Source organism: Grampus griseus (genome assembly GCF_964374135.1).
Source record: "Grampus griseus genome assembly, chromosome: 11".
NCBI classification, from domain to species: Eukaryota; Metazoa; Chordata; class Mammalia; order Artiodactyla; family Delphinidae; genus Grampus; species Grampus griseus.
Window position 1 is genome coordinate 56139392 of NC_139005.1, and position 19938 is coordinate 56159329.

At 41.2% G+C, this 19938-nt stretch overlaps 1 protein-coding gene across 2 annotated transcripts in view; it reads left to right on the plus strand.

Moving 5' to 3' along the window:
• The window catches only part of MYRFL (myelin regulatory factor like), a 115389-nt gene extending 96349 nt beyond the window's left edge, over window positions 1-19040 (plus strand). Inside the window, exons 16-25 of one of the 2 annotated variants that reach the window (XM_082665822.1) lie at window positions 2534-2619; window positions 5172-5246; window positions 5330-5382; window positions 5504-5683; window positions 12483-12545; window positions 13193-13280; window positions 15220-15294; window positions 18137-18257; window positions 18583-18657; window positions 18790-19040. In XM_082665822.1, coding sequence (XP_082521948.1) covers window positions 2534-2619; window positions 5172-5246; window positions 5330-5382; window positions 5504-5683; window positions 12483-12545; window positions 13193-13280; window positions 15220-15294; window positions 18137-18257; window positions 18583-18657; window positions 18790-18876 — 903 coding nt within the window. In that variant the 3' untranslated portion in view covers window positions 18877-19040. The remainder of the gene's footprint in view (window positions 1-2533; window positions 2620-5171; window positions 5247-5329; window positions 5383-5503; window positions 5684-12482; window positions 12546-13192; window positions 13281-15219; window positions 15295-18136; window positions 18258-18582; window positions 18658-18789) is intronic. The other variant, XM_082665823.1, reaches the window with a different exon arrangement.
• The last annotated feature ends 898 nt before the right edge of the window (window positions 19041-19938 follow it).

The following is a 19938-nucleotide window of genomic DNA, read 5'->3' on the forward strand; positions in this document are numbered from 1 at the left end:
GACTCATGTTTCCACATCTCTAAAATAGGGATGATAACAGTACTTGCCTTATAGAGTAGTTGAGGATTACTGTGAGGTTAAATAAATTAGCATACATAAAGCACTCAAGAGTGTGTGGCACATAAGTGCTATGTAAGTGTCCACCGCTATTTAGTATTTTCAAACCCACTGTTTCAGTGGTTCTCATACTTTGGCATGTATCAGTCTTCCAGGGAGCTTGATAAAATACAGGAATGGTGGTGTTTTGCTCTCCCTGTACTGTCTTTCTAGGAGGTTTTGGCTATTTCTCCGAGGTTAACTTGCCCTTCCATACACCAACCCCCTAGGTAACCTTTATTCCTCAAAGCCTCCAAGATCCTTGGAGCATTGAAACACAAGTGTATGGGTGGAGAGTGGTCCTTCTGGGTTGAGTGGGGGCATTAATGAGCAAAGTGCTGGCTATGAGCAGTTGGTGGGCTTTACCTGATGGTGAGAAGCCTGGCTGGGCCAATGCTGGCCAAGATGATGCTCATTCTGGAGGAAGATTCAGGTCTCATCCAGTCCAAACGGTTCCTCTCCTTTCCTTCTCTTTCTTTACTTCCAAGAGGTAGGTGGGTGATTCCTGCTGTGTGTTGATGATTGGGGCGAGGTGAGAAAGACCTCAGGGTTCGAGTAAAAATTCAGAGTATGTGGAGAAGGGAGAGAGGGAAGGAACAAACACAGGCTTCTTCTGAGAGCCCGCCTCCCCCCACAATTCAGGGTATTATGAAAATTAGTAACATAGAGGTCAAATGGATCATACTGAATAAATGATGTATCATCTCAATGAGTATGTTTATTTTTAAATTTATTTATTTATTGTTTTAATTGGGGTATAGTTGTCTTACAATGTTGTGTTAGTTTCTACTGTACAGTGAAGTGCAGTTCCCTGTGCTATACAGCAGGTTCTTATTAGTTATCTATTCTAAACATATTAGCAAACACAGATACTTTTCATTATCTCACTTCTTACAGATTCACAGCCCCCCAACTCACACTACATGGTAACCTATTGAATCAGAATTTTTCAGGGCATTTAGATTTTTTAACAAACTCCATAGTAATTCTCATGCAGACTTGAACTTGAGAAACATTTCTCTGTTAATCAGGTCCACCCAGTAACTCTGAAAGGTAGGCAGGTATGATTTTATCTTTCCTATTTTATTGATGAGGAAAATGAGGATCAATGACACTTAGATGACTTGTTCAGGGCTTGACTCCAGGTCTGACCCCAGGTCTTAGGCCATTTTCCTATACAAGGTCAAAGGCTTTTGAGCAAAAGCATGGAGACTTAAAATAATCTGGCAGCTTTGGGGAGTAGGTTGGAAGGGGAAGCTCTTATTCTGAGATTAATACTACTTAATTCTAATCAATTCAGCAAATTTCATTGCATTGAGTTCTTTCTTTGCACAGCACACTATTAGGATGTCCTCAAAACCGTTCCAGTGGGATGTAGGAATGGTATAAACCATCCACTTCTTGGTATTCAAAGTGGCTTCCTACTGCACTTATGGATGACTCAGTTATGATAACCCTAAAATTTGGGTACTTGTTAAAAAGCGTGTGGTTAATTCCGCCCCCCCCGACCCCCGATATTACATTGAAGAACATTTTCTTTATGCAGATAACCTGCCCAAGAAATTCAAAGACCAATTTTAAACTATTTCTTAACTACCACCATCCTCCAATTCCCTTCCAATCCTGTACCCGCAGAAGGAAGCAAACATAATACTCTGTATTGCATTAGTAGGAAACTCATATTTAAGGAGCACCGTATTTAACTGGGCAGAAAGCCTCTCGTATCTCCAGCGAGATTCCTCACCAGTTGCACAGCTGTCTCTCCTATGGTTCTTGGCTCATTCCTTATGTGCAAGTTTTTAATGCCAATATGTACCAGTCCTAAAGGTTTGTCTCACTCACTTCCTAGAGAGTGTAATTTACTTATTTTCATATCCCCCTATAACGTTGCTCATAGTAGTGCTTAATGAATATTTGTTGAATGGATATAAGAATAAATAAGACATAGGCCCAGAACAGTCCTCAAAAATAGGTGGCAGCATTGGAAAAAACTGTATATGATTTAAGGAGTAATTAATAGTATTTCATGCCACAAAAATCTTTTCTACAATTTGTCATGCTGCCTGAAGTTCTTCCATTGGGATTTATTCTATTATGTCTTGAAGACTTTTTGATTTTCAAAAGTATCCTATTAAAAGAAATGGACCTCTGGGTTCTGACAGTATATTGTCTGGTATTCTTCTCTCATAAAACTTCAAGAAAAAGCACTAATGAATGGCACAGACAGTTGTCCTGCAGGGAAGAGAGAGTGTAGCCTGGAGTGCCAAGAAAAGGGGAGAACTTGGCTTTGAAAGGACTTTGTTTTCAGAGGCAGAGAGGAGGAGGGAGATGTAGGCTGAAGGGAGCAGCGAAGATCCCCTGGGGAGTGAGTCTTCAGGCATCCTTCTCAAAGTTGGCATCACTGATTTTTCATTTCTCATTGCTGAATTTTTTATAGGTTTCTTTTTCAGGAAAAAAACAGTCGTGTCCCAATTGGGTTTTCCAGACCTTGGTTATAACTCTCATTGCTGTGATGGCATTTTGGTAAGAAAAACATCAGTGTTGTGCTATGTCAAGCTCTTTTTCTCTTCCCATCTCCCTTTTCTCACACATGAACTGGGGACTGACTTTCTATTTACTTTGAAGACAAGGAGCCCTTTAAACCAGACATTGGCCTTTGATTTAGCTTAGAGATACAGGAGCCCTTTATAAACTCATACTTTGAAGAAAAGAAGCACAGGCTTTCTGCTCTTAAATATGAGATAAAGGATGATCTTTTTTTTAATCAACTGATATTTCTTACCAGCTCCCTGTGCCTTTCGTGTGTGTGTGTGTGCGTGTGCGTGTGTATCTTTTTTAGCCTTGCAAATAACTTTCTCAAAATCTTTGCTCTCCTTCCTATCTACTTAGGCGAAAAGAGTGAGTAGGTAATCAGGTACAATCCACTCTCCCATGGATATTCATATTATTAGAATTCTTCTGGATTTTATACCAAAAGAGACTGAGATTACCCCAAGATATGCAATATGATGAAATGGTAGCCAAATGTACTAAGCAGTTAAAGCAAATACATTTGCTATGCAAGCATCACGTGCCTTTTGACTGCCATCCCTCCTTCGCAGGGAGGAGGGGTCATCCTTTACTGGGATGAGGGGTCTTTATCAGGTCTCTGGTCTTCAGGCTCGTGCTGCTGCTATGATGGCTCCTCAGCCTTTGAGCCCTGGTCATCTTTCCTATGTCCTCCTCGCCTTCTTGTTTTCGGTCTGTTTACATGGTGGAAGGGGTATTTATCTATCCCTCCAAAAATGCTTTGTTAGCGTGGAAAAGGACTAGCTTCTGGGCCTTGTCTCAGAGGAGACAATTATCCTCAGAGGCTAAGTAAGGGATGGTCCCAAGGATGCTTCCAGTTTCTTGATCCAAAGCAGCTTCTCAGTTATAGGAGACATTGTGGTCTCTCTGTACCCTTCTCTCCCCTCAGCATTTTAACTTTTCACTTGCTACTGCCCACTGCAGGAAGCATCCCCAAGTATTTGACACCACTACATAGAATTCCCAGTAGAAGCTGGTGTACTTTTCTCACTCTCCTAAGTGAACTTGTCTTCTTCTGGGATTCCCAACTCAGGAGAATGTGAGCATCTACTTTTCACAGACATGCTTAACATTCTCTAGAGACACAGATTCCCATGAAAATCCAATGCAAAGCTTATAGGAAGTCTAATTTTGATATGAAGAGACTGCTTTTTAAATGTGCTTATCAGATCGTACAAATTCCAATGTTGTTGACCTCTAAGACCAGAAATGGGAGGTATTGGGCTTATTGTCTTGTTTCCAGCCTGTGGTGTACCTGAGAAGGGTCAAAACCCTAAAGAAAGAAGCAGATGTCTATTTCATTCTATGATCCTAGAAGTTGCCCAGGCCATGCAATGATGCAGATGGTAAACAAATCAGAAAGAGTATTTAAGGATTAGTAATAGGGAGATAGAAAATGGGGAATGTGGGAGAACAAAGTCAGGGAGACTGGACCACAGCAAGTAGTTGCCAGGGCGACGCCACAAATTCTGTCTAACGGCATCTTTGGAGCTCAGCACCACTTTTCCCAGGCAGGGCTGTGCCCACTGGGCAGTAACCAGCTGCTGCTGAGAACACTCGGGGGCTCCTTTCTTCATGAGCAGAATTCAAATGTGTGGCACATTTCTTTGTGTATATTTAATGATGGTAAATCCACGACCTTCGGTGAGGAAAGATATCAATACTAATGAGGAGTTGAGTCTAGAGAACCAGATGTGACATCAAGCCGGCAAGAGGTCACGTAAGGTCCCCTGTGTCAGGCCCAGCGCACGGCGGGATTGTAGAGAGAGTTCTAGAGACACCCTCGAAAGAGGAGAATGCTGAGTGTTTGGATGTGTGAGCAATATTGGGAAGAGCTTCCCAAAGCTCAGGACCTTTAAGGTAAGCTTCCTTTTGGCTATATAAGTGCTGATAATTGGGGGGAAAGATACACTCATTATTTTGAACTCATGTAGTGTGGAAATAGATGCTTTATTGTACTTTTTTCCTTCCTTTGTCCAATTTGGTGTATTGTGCTCTGAAAAGACAGGCAGCAGGAAGATGTCAGAAGCGGCCAAAGGGTTTGGCACCTACTGCTGACTAAACCTGTGTGGCCTTTCATTTCCCAACACCACAGTGTGGATGCCCTCCACCAGGGGGATATGAACTTTGCTCTGAGTTTTTCCTGCAAGGAGCAGAGGGCTGCCTCCAGTGATTTACATGCTTCCTCTTGTAATCTTCCACTAGTGACAGACGTTTCTGAGACAGCTTGCCAGGGCCAGGGGGCTGCTTTGTGGAAAAATCCGTCAGCCCGGAGTAGCCAGGGAGCCTCTGAGCTCCGGGAAGATTGGGGGCTTTTTCTCACCAGGGCTGAGAGGCAGAACTGTGCTGGCTTCCATGGCGCTTCTGTCAGCCCTGGCCGCCTGCCCCCTCCTCTCCCATCTGTGTGGCCTGGGAGAGGACATCTCTGGCCAGCTGGTTGTGTGAGATATATCTGGAATCAAATCTGCCACATAACTCTTTCTTTCTTTCTTTTTTTTTTTTAACAGTGGCTTGACAATAGTCTCCCTTTACATACTTAGCTTAAAAGATCAAGACCGATGTACCCCAAGTCTCCCTTTGAGGTGAGAGTTCCAGTCTTGTTTTCCTTTGGGGAGAAGGATTCTTGAAGGCCTCTTTCATTAATTATTTTGTTCTCCTCCTCCAGCAACCTCACCAGCTCCCAGGATCCGGCTCTGCCACCCACAGCTTCCCCCTTGGGTAAGATCGTCACATTCCTCACCCTCAAACCTAGCCTGGGTTTCATGTGAATTGTCAAGAGAAGAACCAGCCTTTCAGGTTAACCTTGTCACTCTCCTCCCCTCTGTCCAATGCCTTGCAGCACCTAATACATCTCTGGCAACCACACAACCCCCCTTCCAAGTACCAGAGATCACTTTCTGTGAGATCCTGCCATGTCAGGAGACTTACTGCTGTCCCAACTGGGGAACAAGAAGAGTCCTCTCAAGCCCTGTGCAAAGACAGCCCAAGGAGAAGGAGCCCCATCAGAGGCCATGGGCAGGTAAAGAATGTTCAAAGAGTAACAACTAGTGCTTTGAACCTGAGGTTTTTCCCTCCTCACTGTTTACTTGGATAGTCTGTTAATGGTTCCACTCTTCTATTTGGGGTGGCAAGATCTTTGAAAACACAAATACACAAACTTGTAATCACTTGTAATATTGAGTTCCCCACCCAGGGATGAAATTTTGGTTGATTCAAGTGAAAGGGTCTCATTTGTTCACTGCCAACCAAGATAGTAATAGTAGCACAAGAGAAGTAATTATGTGAAGATGGGTAGATCTTTTGGCTCACTTAGAACTTATAAGATGATGTGGCATCTGGGCTCTCTGCCCAAACCAAGCAGGGCAAAATGTAAAAGGCTATGAAGATTCTGATGAGTTCAGGGCAAGCTTTAAGTCCCTGAAAAAGGCTTCCACTTTCAGATTATCTCCTCCTTGGGGGACGGACGGACGGACGGACGGACACACACACACACACACACACACACACACGCTCTCTCGCTCTCTCTCTCACACACACACACACACACACACACTAAGTAACAGAATTTTCATGTTAAAAAAATTGGGACTTCCCTGGTGGTCCAGTGGTTAGGACTCTGTGCTTCCACTGAAGGGGGCACGGGTTTGATCCCTGGTCTGGGAACTAAGATCCCACATGCCGCGTGGCCAAAAAAATAAATAAATAAATATAATAAATTATGGAAACTTGATCAAGGACTAAAAGTGTAATTATCTCTGTAAGATCAAATACTGTACATCCCAGTGTATACTAAGTTATTGTTTCTAGAAATCTCCTCTGTATACACACATTTTAACAAGTGTCTAAAATAATGATGATGATGATGCTAATAATAACAGTACATACATATCAGTGTGACTTATCAGTTAAGATGCTGTGGTAACAACAACTCCGAAATCACTGTGGCTTAATGTGACAAACATTTATTTGACTCTCTCTATATGTCAAATGTCGATCAAAAGAGGGATCTTGTTCATCACGCCATTCAAGACTCAGCTGATAGAGACTCCTTCTCAGTACGTATTTCCACAGCCTCTATAGAGGTGGTAAGAGAATGGGGCAAATTGTGCACTGGCTATTACAGCTTCCATGTGGGTGTAACACAAGTCACTTCTGCTTACATGTTACTGGCCAAAGCAAGTGACATTGGTCATGTCTAATTTAAAAACAGTTGGTGAAGTGCAGACCTAACACATGCCTGGAAGAAGATGAGCCAGAATATTTTTGAGTAGACCTAATGACTAATGACATGTAGACTATGGTCAGTGGCTGAAGTTTGGGGGCAGAAGTGTAATTTCCTTTGATATTATTTCATATTCGAGGCTTGAATAAATAACTTCTACAAATCATCACCATCATCAGTAACACCACATAATGACGTATTACTATTGTATGCAAGGCACTGTCATAAGTAGGCTACACGAGTAAGTCCTTTAGTCCTCACAAGCTTGAAAGATAGATAGGCACTGTTATTATCCCCTTTTTTTTCCAGTGAGGAAGCTAAGGCACAGAGAGTTTTCCCCTGCACCTATAGGAGGCAATGCTTGTAGTGTTTTTCTCATGAAAGCAATTTTTCATTGAACTTGGGAACAGATGCATCACTATAGAGGATAAAAGTTCAATGTGAAGGAAGAAATTTTCAGTTTCGGAGATCATATCCTCAATAGTTTTAAACATGGAAAAATCCATTACTGTCTCAGAAATGCCCCAGAACCTCCCTTCCCTTTTTAAAGCACGTGGAACCTTGTGGCTGGTAACCCTTTTCCTCACCTTGGGAGTCCACCTTGAGGATACTGGGTGTCATTTTCTGAGAGCAGTGCTCAAATGAGACCATCTGACCCATGTGAGGTGGATAACAATGAATCCTGAACAGGAAGAGGTTGGGAAACTGGCCCAATCTTCATTTTCAGAAAGTTTTTTGACCCTTGAGCAAATTCACTCCTATAGCAACCAGCTCTTCACATCAAGGGGATATTGGGAAGAGTAGCCCTTATCAAACCACATGAAGGTTTATTGCCATCTTCTCTGGGACAATGAGTGTCTGCTCATCTTATGTTTCCATAACGATGAGAGACACTGAAGAGACTCCTAAGAAAGAAGATTTGCTCCAAGGTGTCTGGCTGTGTCCTCCTAGACACAACTATCATCAGCTTCTCTGGCTAAAAACGGAGTTTAAATTCTGCTTTATCAGGCTCTCTGACACACTGGGAAAGTTGTTTCCCTCTTCCCTCTTTCAACTTGAGAAAAAAAACGGAAAGGATTTAAATGTTCTATTTACTATAACCTTCAGGAAACTTGAAAACTCTGGGGGATTTAGAGTCATAGAAGGTCAGAGAGCAGCTACACCAGTGGCTCCCTGACTTTTTGACCCCGAGATTATGCAAATTATTTTTGTTAATTCAACAGCAACATTTGAAAAATGGTACAAATCTATGGGAGAGATTGTTACTTTTCAAGTCCATAGCCAACACCACAGACCCCTTTATGTAATCATCTGGGATTCCAGAGTCCCCAGGTCAGAAGAATCTCTGATTTATACCAATTTACCCATTTTATGACTGATGAAATAGAGGCTGAGGACTTTGCTTAAGATTCTGCAGTGAATTATGAGCAAAGTAGAAATCGAAATCTGGGTCCCCTGTCCCCAGCATTCTGCCTCCACTTATTTGGGCTTGGTGTGTGCATGTACCTGGGATCAACTCTAGAAGATGCAGAAAGTATCTACTCTATGCCTCTAGAAAGCCCTTTCAGCACCCTCTACCCCCTCCCCTTTGCCTACAGCCATTAAAAAAAAATGTTATGGAAATATAGTTGATTTACAATGTTGTTAGTTTCAGGTGTACAGCAAAGTGAGATAAAAATATATATAAGATTCTTTTCCATTATTTGTTATTACAAGATATTGAGTATCTTGTAATAGTATAGTACCTATGCTATAATAGGTACTATACAAGTACTATACTTGTAATAGTATAGTACCTATGCTATACAGTAGGTCCTTGTTGGTTATCTATTTTATATATAGTAATGTGTATATTTTAATCCCAACCTCCTAATTTATCCCTCCTCCCCTTTCCCCTTTGGTGCTATAAGTTTGCTTTCTATGTCTGTATCATCTTTTTAGATTCCACATATAAGTGATATCATATGATATTTGTCTTTGACTTACTTCACTTAGTGTGATAATCTCTAGGTCCATCCATGTTGCTGCAAATGGCATTATTTCACTCTTTTTATGGCTGAGTAATATTCCGTTGTGTGCCTATAGCCACTGAGATGTTGTCCCCAGTGTGGGATATTTCTGGGGGCCCGAAGAAAAGCATTTCTCCTCTGCTGCTGCTCCATCTTTTGCCTCTGTCCAGGGCAACATATGACATCAGGGTTCCTAAATCCAAAAGAAGAGAAAACCAGGCAAATATTCTTTTCAACAGGATGTTTCTGAGGCATTTAAGACCAATTACAAATTTAAAAATAAAAATTTTTTAATTAAAAAAAACCTTAGAGTAACTCTCAGTGAGATGTGGAGTAATATTTAATAGTTTACCAAGCCCCAGAACACATTTATGAGCCTCCTTCCTGAGGAGTAAGACGACTAGTAAAATAAGTACAGGGAAATCAGCATGTTCATGACATGCTGAGCTCAAGCCATTATTCTTCCTTTGGGCCTAAGTTGGTTGCTTAAAATGTCTTTCAGAAAGGTTATCCCCTCTTCTCACACTTTAATAAAAGGTTTGCGTAAGACTAATAGGAAGTGGAAAGTGGGTATTTCAAAATATTCAGCTTCTACTCTGAGGAACTGAGTGTGATGCATCAGATTTTAATCTATGGAACTAATAAAGATTTAAATAGGCAGCAGAGTTAGATATTAAAAACTTAAGAGCCTGTGGGAAAAAGCATCAGTGGAGTTCTACAGATTTTAAGAGATTTCGTAAAGACTTTTAAAATCTCACAAAGCAAAAGGCATCTGTAATTCATGCTTATTTTGATTTGGAGACCAGACCTCTGAGAAGAGTCAATGATTGAAAGAAAATGTTTCCCCGTGTTAAAGGACTCAGTCGTCGATTGGTTGGGCTCGTTGACTTTTTCTTGGCCTGAGCCTGTTTCAGTCATGAAAGAAAAAGGTATCCAAGATGTACTGGGAATCAGCCATCAGTGCAGTTTTACAAGTAGCGCAATACACACATTCTACCACGACAGGATATACTTTGGTTGGACACCATCTTAAGTCTCTCCTCTCCAGAAGTTTCTGATTTAGTTTATGGGGAGATCTCATCTGCTGATTGTGAAATATCTCTCCAACTTTACGATGAAAACCATTGGAAATGTATATTAACTTTATAGGGAATATTGCTGGAAGGCACTTGTAAAATGAGAGCCACCCCTGTATGACTACAGGAGAATTTATGGTTTTCCAATAACCAGCCTTTCGGAATTGAATAGTCTTGCCTCAGAGAAGTGACAAAGTCGAGGTGTTTTACAGGAGACTCAAAATTTATTTCCAATCCTGCTTTTGAAAAGCCATTTTCATAATTCTAAGCTGTAAGATTATCTCTCCTCAACTTCACCTTTTTATTACTGTTAAAAAACACTTTATCCCATTAGATGCTGAACCTTAATCACAGGGTTCTACGTCTCCAGGAACCCAGAAATACACTTCTGTGGAAGTAAGACAACTCTGTAGTTCTATTGCCAGACTTTACAATGACGTTTTTCCTGAAAATTCGGCAGGAAAATAGAACAAAAGTTAGGGAAAGAAAACAGACAGGATAGAGAAGTCGGGTTTCCCCTTCTCTTTATGCCTCATTTGCCTTGTAAATAAGCCTTCTATGGAAGCAGTCATAAGCAAAACTCATAGCAGGAGACATGTGCTCGAAAATTACTATTTGAATAGCTGGAATCCAAGAAATCTGGAGGCCTTTTAGACAGTACATACATTTTTAGGTAAAGGGAAATATTCAGTTTTCTAGAAAATCACCATATATCAAGGTCCATTTCTTCTTAAAGGGAAGCATCACGCTGGGGAGGAATTTCAGGAAACTTGCCTCACCTTCAAGTTGTCTCACTCCCATTTGCTAACAGGATGAAGAAGCCCAGCTCCCCCGAGTCCACTCCTAGCACCCCTCTGCACCCATCCCCTAGGGGTGTCTCCTTTGAGTGTGGAAGAGGAAACATTTTTCTAGAAGCTACATGATTGGCTTTCCCTCCTCCCTTCCTCTTTCCCTGACTCTCCTCCTTCCATCCTTCCACAGATATGTAGTCAGCCCCACAGTTGAGCCTGGCATTGCCTTATGTGGGGATACAATAGTGAACAAGATGCAGTCTTCCAAAAGCTCACAGTTAGGTTTCTAGACAAGAAAACCAGCCCTTCCACTTAGTGTGAGAAGTACTAACCTGGACAGATACTTAGGAGCGACTAACCCCCAGAAGTCTGCACCGTTACTTTGCTTTCTACTCTGAAATTCCATACAGAAACTTGTTTTAGCTCTTGTCTCTTTTTCTTTCCCATGAAAGCAGCACATATTGTTTTAACTTACGTCTCTTGTTAAATAAGGTTAACGTCTTTGTGTTTTGCCCCAAATTATATTGAAAAACATAGATATTGTTTAATGAAAATGAAGGACTGCAATAAAGAGTACATATACTTGAGAAAACATCTGCAAATTTAAAAACTGACTGCAAAAACTTTAAAATTCTTTTGTTAGGTTTGCTGAACAACTCACTAAATGGTTGCTTTTACCATCCACTTTAAAAAGATACATTTTTTTCCCCATAGCCTTAACAACAGTCATCTGAGTGGTTACCTTTTCAATATTGCTTTTAAAATGCCTTTTCAGCTCTGACGGGTCATAACCACTCCCCTGGCTTCCTTCCCCACAAGCGAGCTCTGGCCCCATACCAGTGATTTGAGTCCTCTCCTCAGCTGGCTGCAGCTCAGTTTTTAACTTAAGCTCGCTTTTTTCCTGAGTGGATCACATTATGCTTGGAGTTATAGATGATTCAAAGAATGTTAGTAGAGCTTCCCTAGTCTGGAGTTTTTGAGAAAGGGCAAAGATACAAGAAAAGTAACAATCCAGAGATAATGTGCCCTTTGGTACAGTGATAGAGAAGGTATCACTGATTGATCACCACTTAGAGGATTCGGTAATAATACATGCCATGGCAGTGGAAGTGGGGGAGCTGTGAGCTGCAGTGATCTAATCCGGGATGGTGTCTTAGTCGGCTGGGGTTGCCATAACGAAATGCCACAGACTAGGTGACTTAAGCAACAGAAATTTATTTTCTCACAGTTCTGGAGGCTAGAAGTCCAAATTAAGGTGCTACCAGGTCTGGTTTCTTGAGGCCTCACTCCTTGGCTCGAAGATGGCTGCTTTCTCTCTGTGTCCTTACAAGGTCTCTCCTCCATGCAAGCAGGCCTCTTCATGTCCTAATCTCCTCTTCTTATAAGAATGCCATTCGGATTGGATTAGGGCCCACACTAACAGCCTCATTTTAATTTAATTATCACTTTAAAGGCCCATCTCCAAACACAGTCACATTCTGAGTGAGTTACCAGGGGTTAGGGCTTCATGCATAAGAACTTGGAGGACATAATTCAGTCCGAAACAGGTGGCTTTTTGGAGAAGGGTGACAGTAAACTAGCTCTGTATGAAATGGCATAGGGATGTGATGGGTTGAAAGGTGGGGGAAACATTCAACTGACAGAGACAAACTAGGGCACACATTGGGTTTCTTCCCATCCTGAACAAGCTTCAAGACTGACAGACTTTCTTCCTCTTCAGGAGACAGGAGCACATCATTCTTGGCAGGACAGGCGCTAACCAACCTTGACTGGGGGAGCGACTGTAAGTTTATATTTAAGTGACTCTCTTCTTTGTTTTTGTGGAGCCAGGCAGAATACTAACAAGCTGTGAAAGCATTACTGGAGTAAGGCACAGGGACGGAGGCTGCACTCTGCCACAAACACCCGTGGGAGTACATTTTGATAATCGAGGCCTCCCTAACCATTAAGGAGGCATTAGAAATGGTTGCATACGGCTAGGCCTTTTGGTTGATCTTCATGGATTTTAATAATTTATTTGAACTTCCTGCTCTCTTCTATTTTTCTGCTAAATTTTTAGTTGGTTTTCTGTTTTCTGATTTTTGTTGAATCTTTCTTTATTGGCCAGATTGCATATCACATTGCGCTCTCCATTTTCAATAAATCTCAATTTAGTAGGACTTCCACGATCCAGGCATTGTTTTGGATATTATGAGGCTGTCTATTGGAGCTTGGTTTTTTTTTGTTTTTTTTTTTAGTTTTCTTAAAACTTACTGTAACAACAACAAAAGCCTTCTCCCCTTTCTTCTCCTTTTTTTCCCCCATTTGAATGCAAATGGAATCCATTTATCTAAGAAACTCTTATTTCACAATCTGCAATTTGGAGCCTGCGCTGGAGCACAATGCTCTTTTTCTCTGCAGAAAAGTTTACTTTATTTCTTCTCAATTCAGGGATTGATACAACCATCAGTTCTATTCAGATTATGGAAATCCAGCAAATAATAGATCGTCGGTATTGCAGTAGAAGCCTCCAGTGCGGGTGGGTAAGCCTCCCCATTATCCCCTGATTGTTTCTGGAATTTACTCAGGGCTCTGGGTTTTTGAGACTGGAATGAAAGCTAATGCTACCCGGTAAAACCGATGTGTGCTTACATTGCTCCTTAAGTGAAAACACATTTGTTGCATGGTGGAAGAGGGAATCATAAAATGGTTGGTATTAGCAAATGTCAATAAACCACGGCTCCAAAGATTGCAGTCTCCTGGTTTAATGGGTAAGTCCAAAGCTAAAAGCTTAGGGGGCAGCTCTGTGGCTGACTCTCTGAGGCCACATACCATAGGCACAGAGCTGTTAGTTAATTTTATAGAAAAGAAAGACATTATTACCGATGGCTCCAAGTTATGAGTGAGCTGACATTTGTATATTTTAATAACAAGGGATATCATTATTTTAATTGCTGAAAAATATAGCTTATCCTAACCTTTTCAGTTAAGAGAAAAAAATCTGGGTACTGCAAAAGTTATCAGCAATGTTCATCTCTAGTGTATCGCCTGCATCAAGGTAACAATGCATCTAGACGCATAGAGGGCAAGCATAGAAGCTTCAGCAAACACAATATGCAAGTTGTAGGCATTAAGAATAAGGAGTTATTTTTCTTTATTTGATCAGTATTTACTGGTTTAGTTAAGCCTGCTAATATTTAAGCCTGCTAGGTTAAAGGCAAGGCTGTATATTTTGAATTGGTGTCACAAATCCTACGGATTCTCAGCCTTATTTCTTTTTCAGCCTAATGTACCTTAGGCTTCAGGCTGATGGTCCTGACTTTTGAAAATAACCTGTGTGGTGCTTTATGATTTGTTTATGACCTTTACATTCATTATGTCATTGAATTCTCACAAAATCACATGAGGTTGGTATTATCCCCATTTTGCTGTTACAAAAACTTGAGGCTCAGTGAGCTTGAAAAAGTCAGAGACAGACATAATTGGTTTGGTAGAATGACGTAATGAAGAGTGAGATGATTTGGGTTCAAATTCCAGCACTTTGACAAGATGTTTATTCTCCCTGCGTACCTGTTTCTCATCTGTAAGATGAGGATACTTACTAGCTAAGGAGTTGGGTGCCTGGAAAGCACACAGATGTTGGGAGGCACATAGTAGGAAAAGAATTCTATTTACCCAAGCTTCCTCCAGTAGGACAAAGCCCTCCCGATCCCAGTTCAGATCTATTGCTTTTATTTTTGCTTTCTTATTTTTAACAGCCCAGTTTAATATTCATTAACGGAAATTTTAAATGATTGGCTCTTTCCCCCATTTATCTGGTTTTAAGTTATTTCTCCATATAATTCAAGGGATGGCCAGTCATAAGAACTTGTAAGCCTTTTTGCTAGGGTTTTCATTACAGTAGGGATCAGTGGAACTCCCCCCTTTCCCTAAGCATCCCTCGTCAAGGGCAGGAGGAATGTCTGTATAAGTATTTCTGTCTTGCAGTTTTCTCCATTACTAAATGGTAATTAGGACTATAATAATTTTAGTTGATTCCAGTTCTGAAAGTACATGATATTTCCTGCTAATGTTGCCTAAAAGGGAGTGGTTTACTGTAAAAAAGCTGGTATTTATTATTTCCAATTTTCTTTCCAGAGGGATTGTTAGTTTGAGGACTTTGCCTCATTTGTCTTCTGAAATCTGTATCTCCTTAAGGGGAACTGAAGTCATTTCCTATTTGTTTAGTTTTGTGCATATGGTCTGGGATTTGACTTTCTGTCATTTCTTCTGTGTATTTTAACAAACCATAAATCTTTGTGGTATATTTCATATATAGTAAGATCCGAAAGAGATCACTTTGAAATTTAAACTTGATTTTCTGTATCAGTTACGTATTATAGAATATTTCACAGTTTACATAGTATGCAAAAAGTAGAAAAAACCCTTTTGAACCCTTTCCTGAGTATTTTGATTTGTGGTTTTTTTTACATAATTAGGTCTGGAAATTACAATTACCATATTCCTGTTAATAAGTACACACCTACCAATGTCAAATTCTCTCTGGAAATCAAGTAAGTGCATAGCTGTAAAAGACAATTCTGTTTTTATCATTATTTGAATAACAATACTGAATTTCCTTCACAATTTGATCAATAAGTTAGGAGGTGGAAAGTTATCAGTTAAAGAATAATGGTTGGGTTGAGAGTTAGGCCAGCTTGAGGGAGGGGTTTTCAAAATGAAGGTTGGGGCCTTCCAGGCTCCCTCCAGTGGAATGGAAAGGCTCTGTGCTGTATACTCATACCTACAAAGTGACAATGACCCTGGGTTTGATGCTCTCAGACTGCCCCTGGCTGTGTCCCTTTGAATTGGGGTGGGAACTAGAGTAATAGTGTGGCCCTGGCCCCCTGGATGTGGGGGGCTGCACATTTTTGTGAGCTTCTGGGAGCAATGCTAATGCAGACACCACCCCCTTCCCCCAAGGGAGTTGAAAAAAAGAAGTCAGAGTTTGGAGGTGGGCAGACCAGTGTTCAGATTTTGTCTCTGTCACTTACTAATTCTGTAATCTTGGGGAAACCAGTCATCCTCTCTGAGCTACTGTTTATTCATTTGTAAGATGTGTTTGACATTATACCATAACAAGGAGAGCTGCTGTGAGAATCACAGATAATAGTGAAATTAATAACTACCATTTGCTGAGCACAGACTATATGCCAGACACTCTACACTTTACTACTGGGTCATATAATCCTCTCAACAATCCGCTGAGGTTGGCATTTTTTTTTCTGGTTTATATTTTTCAGATGGGAACAGTTAGTTTAGAGAGGTCAAAAAGCCTGTCCCAAAACTCATAGCGAGTAAGTGGTGGAGCTGGGCTTCAAATCAGCCCTTCCTTTTAGCCATCACTTTCCTGCCTCCCCAGTGACATGAGATATTTAAGAACATTGCCCCTTCCTGGCACATAGCAGGCACTTCATATTATGACTGCCTTTCCTCCAAAAATCACAAAACTCTAATCTATTTTATCAGCTATTTAAAATAATTATGGTACTTTAAGACTTTTGCAGAAATTATGCAGTGAGATACCATGCAGATAGATGGTGTTTATTTTGTGTCTCTTGATGTCAGTTTCTCCTTTGTCCCTTCCACATTTCCTCTCTTCTCCCTTTCCTTTCTCCCTTTCCTCTGTCCTCCCCACTTTCCCTCTGTTTCCCCAGCCCTGTTACTCTTCCTCCATCAGTCCCTCCCCCCTCCCACCCCATCTCTTCCTCTGTTTCACTCAGACTTCATACTCCTTCTCTCATCCACTTTGCTTCTACAGTGAGCTAATGACACACGCCAACTGCTTGCCTTGGAAAGGTTTGTTTCAAGCAGCTAATATTCCATGACTTAGAACCCACCATATTTACAGGCAGAGCAAAAGCTAAATGTACTATTCTCTAGCACTCTCTAAGCAACCTGGAATATCGTTTCCTCATTCGTTCCTAGCTTCGATGGAGGGAAATAAGTGAAGTGGTATATCCCCTGAAGTGGCGGATGGTCATCTTGAACCACTAAATCAGGCTTTCTATTTTTTTTTTTAATATACATTTACTTATTTATTTTTTGGCTGTGTTGGGTCTTTGTTGCTGCTTGTGGGCTTTCTCTAGTTGCGGTGAGTGGGGGCTACTCTTCGTTTTGGTGTGTGGGCTTCTCATTGCAGTGGCTTCTCTTGTTGCAGAGCACGAGCTCTAGGCATGTGGGCTTCAGCAGTTGTGGCGCACAGGCTTAGTTGCTCTGCGGCATGTGGGATCTTCCCGGACCAGGGCTTGAACCCGTGTCCCCTGCATTGGCAGGCGGATTCTTAACCACTGCGCCACAAGGGAAGCCCCTAAATCAGGCTTTTTAGATTAAGAACCATTTTTTTCTAACATGGGTGATCTTAAAATAACACATATACTCAACCGAGATTGTAGGTTGTCCCACTTGTGCAAAAATATTGTTTCCAAAGACAGATGGATCTCATCTTGATGATGATTCTTGGGCCAGCCTCCAGAGAAGAACCATTCTTTCTGACAGGTCTTCCACCCTGATACCTGAAGGGCTTATAATTCCTAACGGGGCTCACCTGCACATCCCTACCTGTGTTGTTTGCCTCTCTGATTCAAACAATACCTACTCAGAGCAGGAGTCTGCAGAATCTGAAATCCTGGAAACTTCAGATGGAAGCAAATTCAGCTGCCAGTGAAAAGAGAAGGAATACATCCAAAAATTATTTAAAAATCTAGGAAGATAAGAAGTTCTGATGTTGAGGTGATTTAAGTCATGAGATTAGGTTTTAGAGACTGTCATACGTTATCTCAGTTTTAGTTTTAGTCAGTTCCAGGCTACTATAACAAGAACCCCATAGACTGGGTGGCTTAAACCACATTCATTCCTCACAGTTCTGGAGATTGGGAAGTCCAAGATCAAGGCACTAGCAGATTCGGTGTCTGGTGAGAGTCCACTTCCTGGTTGATAGGTAGCCGTCTTCTCTCTCTGTCCTCACACGGCAGAAGGGATGAGAGACCTGGGCTCCTTTTTATGAGGTCACTATTTCCACTCATGAGGGCTCCACCGTCATGACCTAGTCAACTTTCTAAAGGCTCTACCTCCTAACACCATCACATTAGAGGTTAAGATTTAAACATACGAATTTTGGAGAGGACACAAACATTCAGTCCATAACAGTAGTCATCTGAGATTGAGTTTCTGTTATAATGAGATGTGAACTAGTATATTGGCATCCGTGAGCTTTGTGTAATAACATGCCTATTTGGAACTTTGAATGGATTTCCAAGGTATGTTCCCATTAGTCCCTCTTCTTATCAAGATGTAGCCTAGTGGGAGCTGGTAACTTCTTTTCCATTTGCCCTTTCTTTTCTTTGTCTCTTGAAGCACAACAGAGCCATTGATAGTCTTCCAGTGCAAGTTCACCCTTGGAAGTATGTGTTTCCATAGTAAAAGGGAAGCCAAAGGCATGCAAAGCCACCAAGAAGTCTCCCAGGAGATGACACAGGTAACGTTTTCCAGCTCCTCGGCATTCCGTCCCCATTCTAGAAGAAGTGTGTCTACAGTTTTGGCACAGCCTCTGTTCTTCACTGAGAGAGATGCCATGAGCCACAGGCCAATGTTTCCCTTTGCTGACTCTGATCACAGAGCTTTGTTCAGCATCTTCTGTGCATCCTTCAGAAGCTGCAGACTTTTCCAGCAACACCATCAAAAGCTGTTGTCACAAATACCTCTCCTACAGCAGTCAAGGGAATGCTTTTTCAGCCTATGTTCTTTCCAGCTGAGTGTAAAATACAGTTATGAAATGGATCTCTCTTTCATTCATTATTTAGGGATATCAGCACATTTGGAGCCTCCCTGCAGCCCCGTTCTTTGACAGCGCATACCATTTCCGGGTAGCTGCGCCGGTAAGCTCTCTTTTTTTCTTTTCAGTGAGAAAGAAATGGGCCATTAGATAAATAAATAGATAAATAAACTTTAGCTACAATTAATTCTTACATTAATCATTCTCTCTTTTCTTTTCCCCCTTGTTCTGACAGGATTTAGCTGACTGTTCAACGGATCCTTATTTTGCTGGGATATTCTTTACAGACTACTTCTTTTACTTCTATCGACACTGTGTCTAATTTATTCAAGTTTGTTTGGGGACTTTACCAAAGAAAAATACTCAAATACAGTTAACGGAAACTTACAACCTCTTGCAACTTCTTTCTTCTCTTTGTAAAACATTCACATTTATTGCCAAAGGGCTTTTTCCAGGCTTTGGCTTCCAACAGTTTTGAGACATTAATGAGGAGAATAAAGCGTTTGCTGGAACTTGAGATAATGTGGTGTTTGATTTTGCCGTGACTATGAGGAAAACGTTTCCTGGAGTAAACAGCACTGTTGGATTTGAAAATACTGCTTCTGTTACTAAGGAAGCTGTGAAGTCAAAATGGGTAGGTTTAACTTTACTTTGTCTTAATGTATCTCAATGCTTTTGAGAAAAACAAAAAGGCCTATTTCAGCCATGTCAACTTGGACCCACTAAACACAGACTCTTGAGAATTTGTGATAACCAAATGTGTGTTGGGGGAGGGGTGGGTGGTGTCTGATGCTGAGCTCACATTTAGGCAAACTATTGCTATGTGTAGGTATGTGTGTGTGCACACGCATGCACACTACATACACTAGCGTAGAGAATGTAGCTTGCTAATAAATTGGGCTTAAGAAAAATAATTGCAGTTCTACTTTGTAAGGTTTGATGGATGCTAACTTTCTGTATCCTCTTGGGAAGCACTAGCTTGTGACAAGTCCTTTAAGGTAACCCAGACAGTCTAGGCTCAGATAGTTGCATTTGATCTTCCAGTTGTCATTGATTTGTTTTGTTGTTCTTCCTCTACTTATAAGGGGTTCTCTTACAGACCATTAAGACCCATTTCCATTGTTTGTAGCTGAATTAGCTTTGGATATTTCTACCTGGTTTATGGGTAGATTTGTACGCCCTTCCCAACTTAGAAGAGCCGGAAATCCTCTAGCTGGAGTGTTATCAACTATATCTTTTATTTTCTGTATTCTGATGTTTTGACGTCTTGGGGTCTTGCTGACCCTCATGGAACACCACCTCCCAGGGTTAGCCAGTTCCTAGAGATAGTAAACAACTTGCCCACCTGCGATTTTTCAAATACAAACCAGCAAATCTGGAGCTC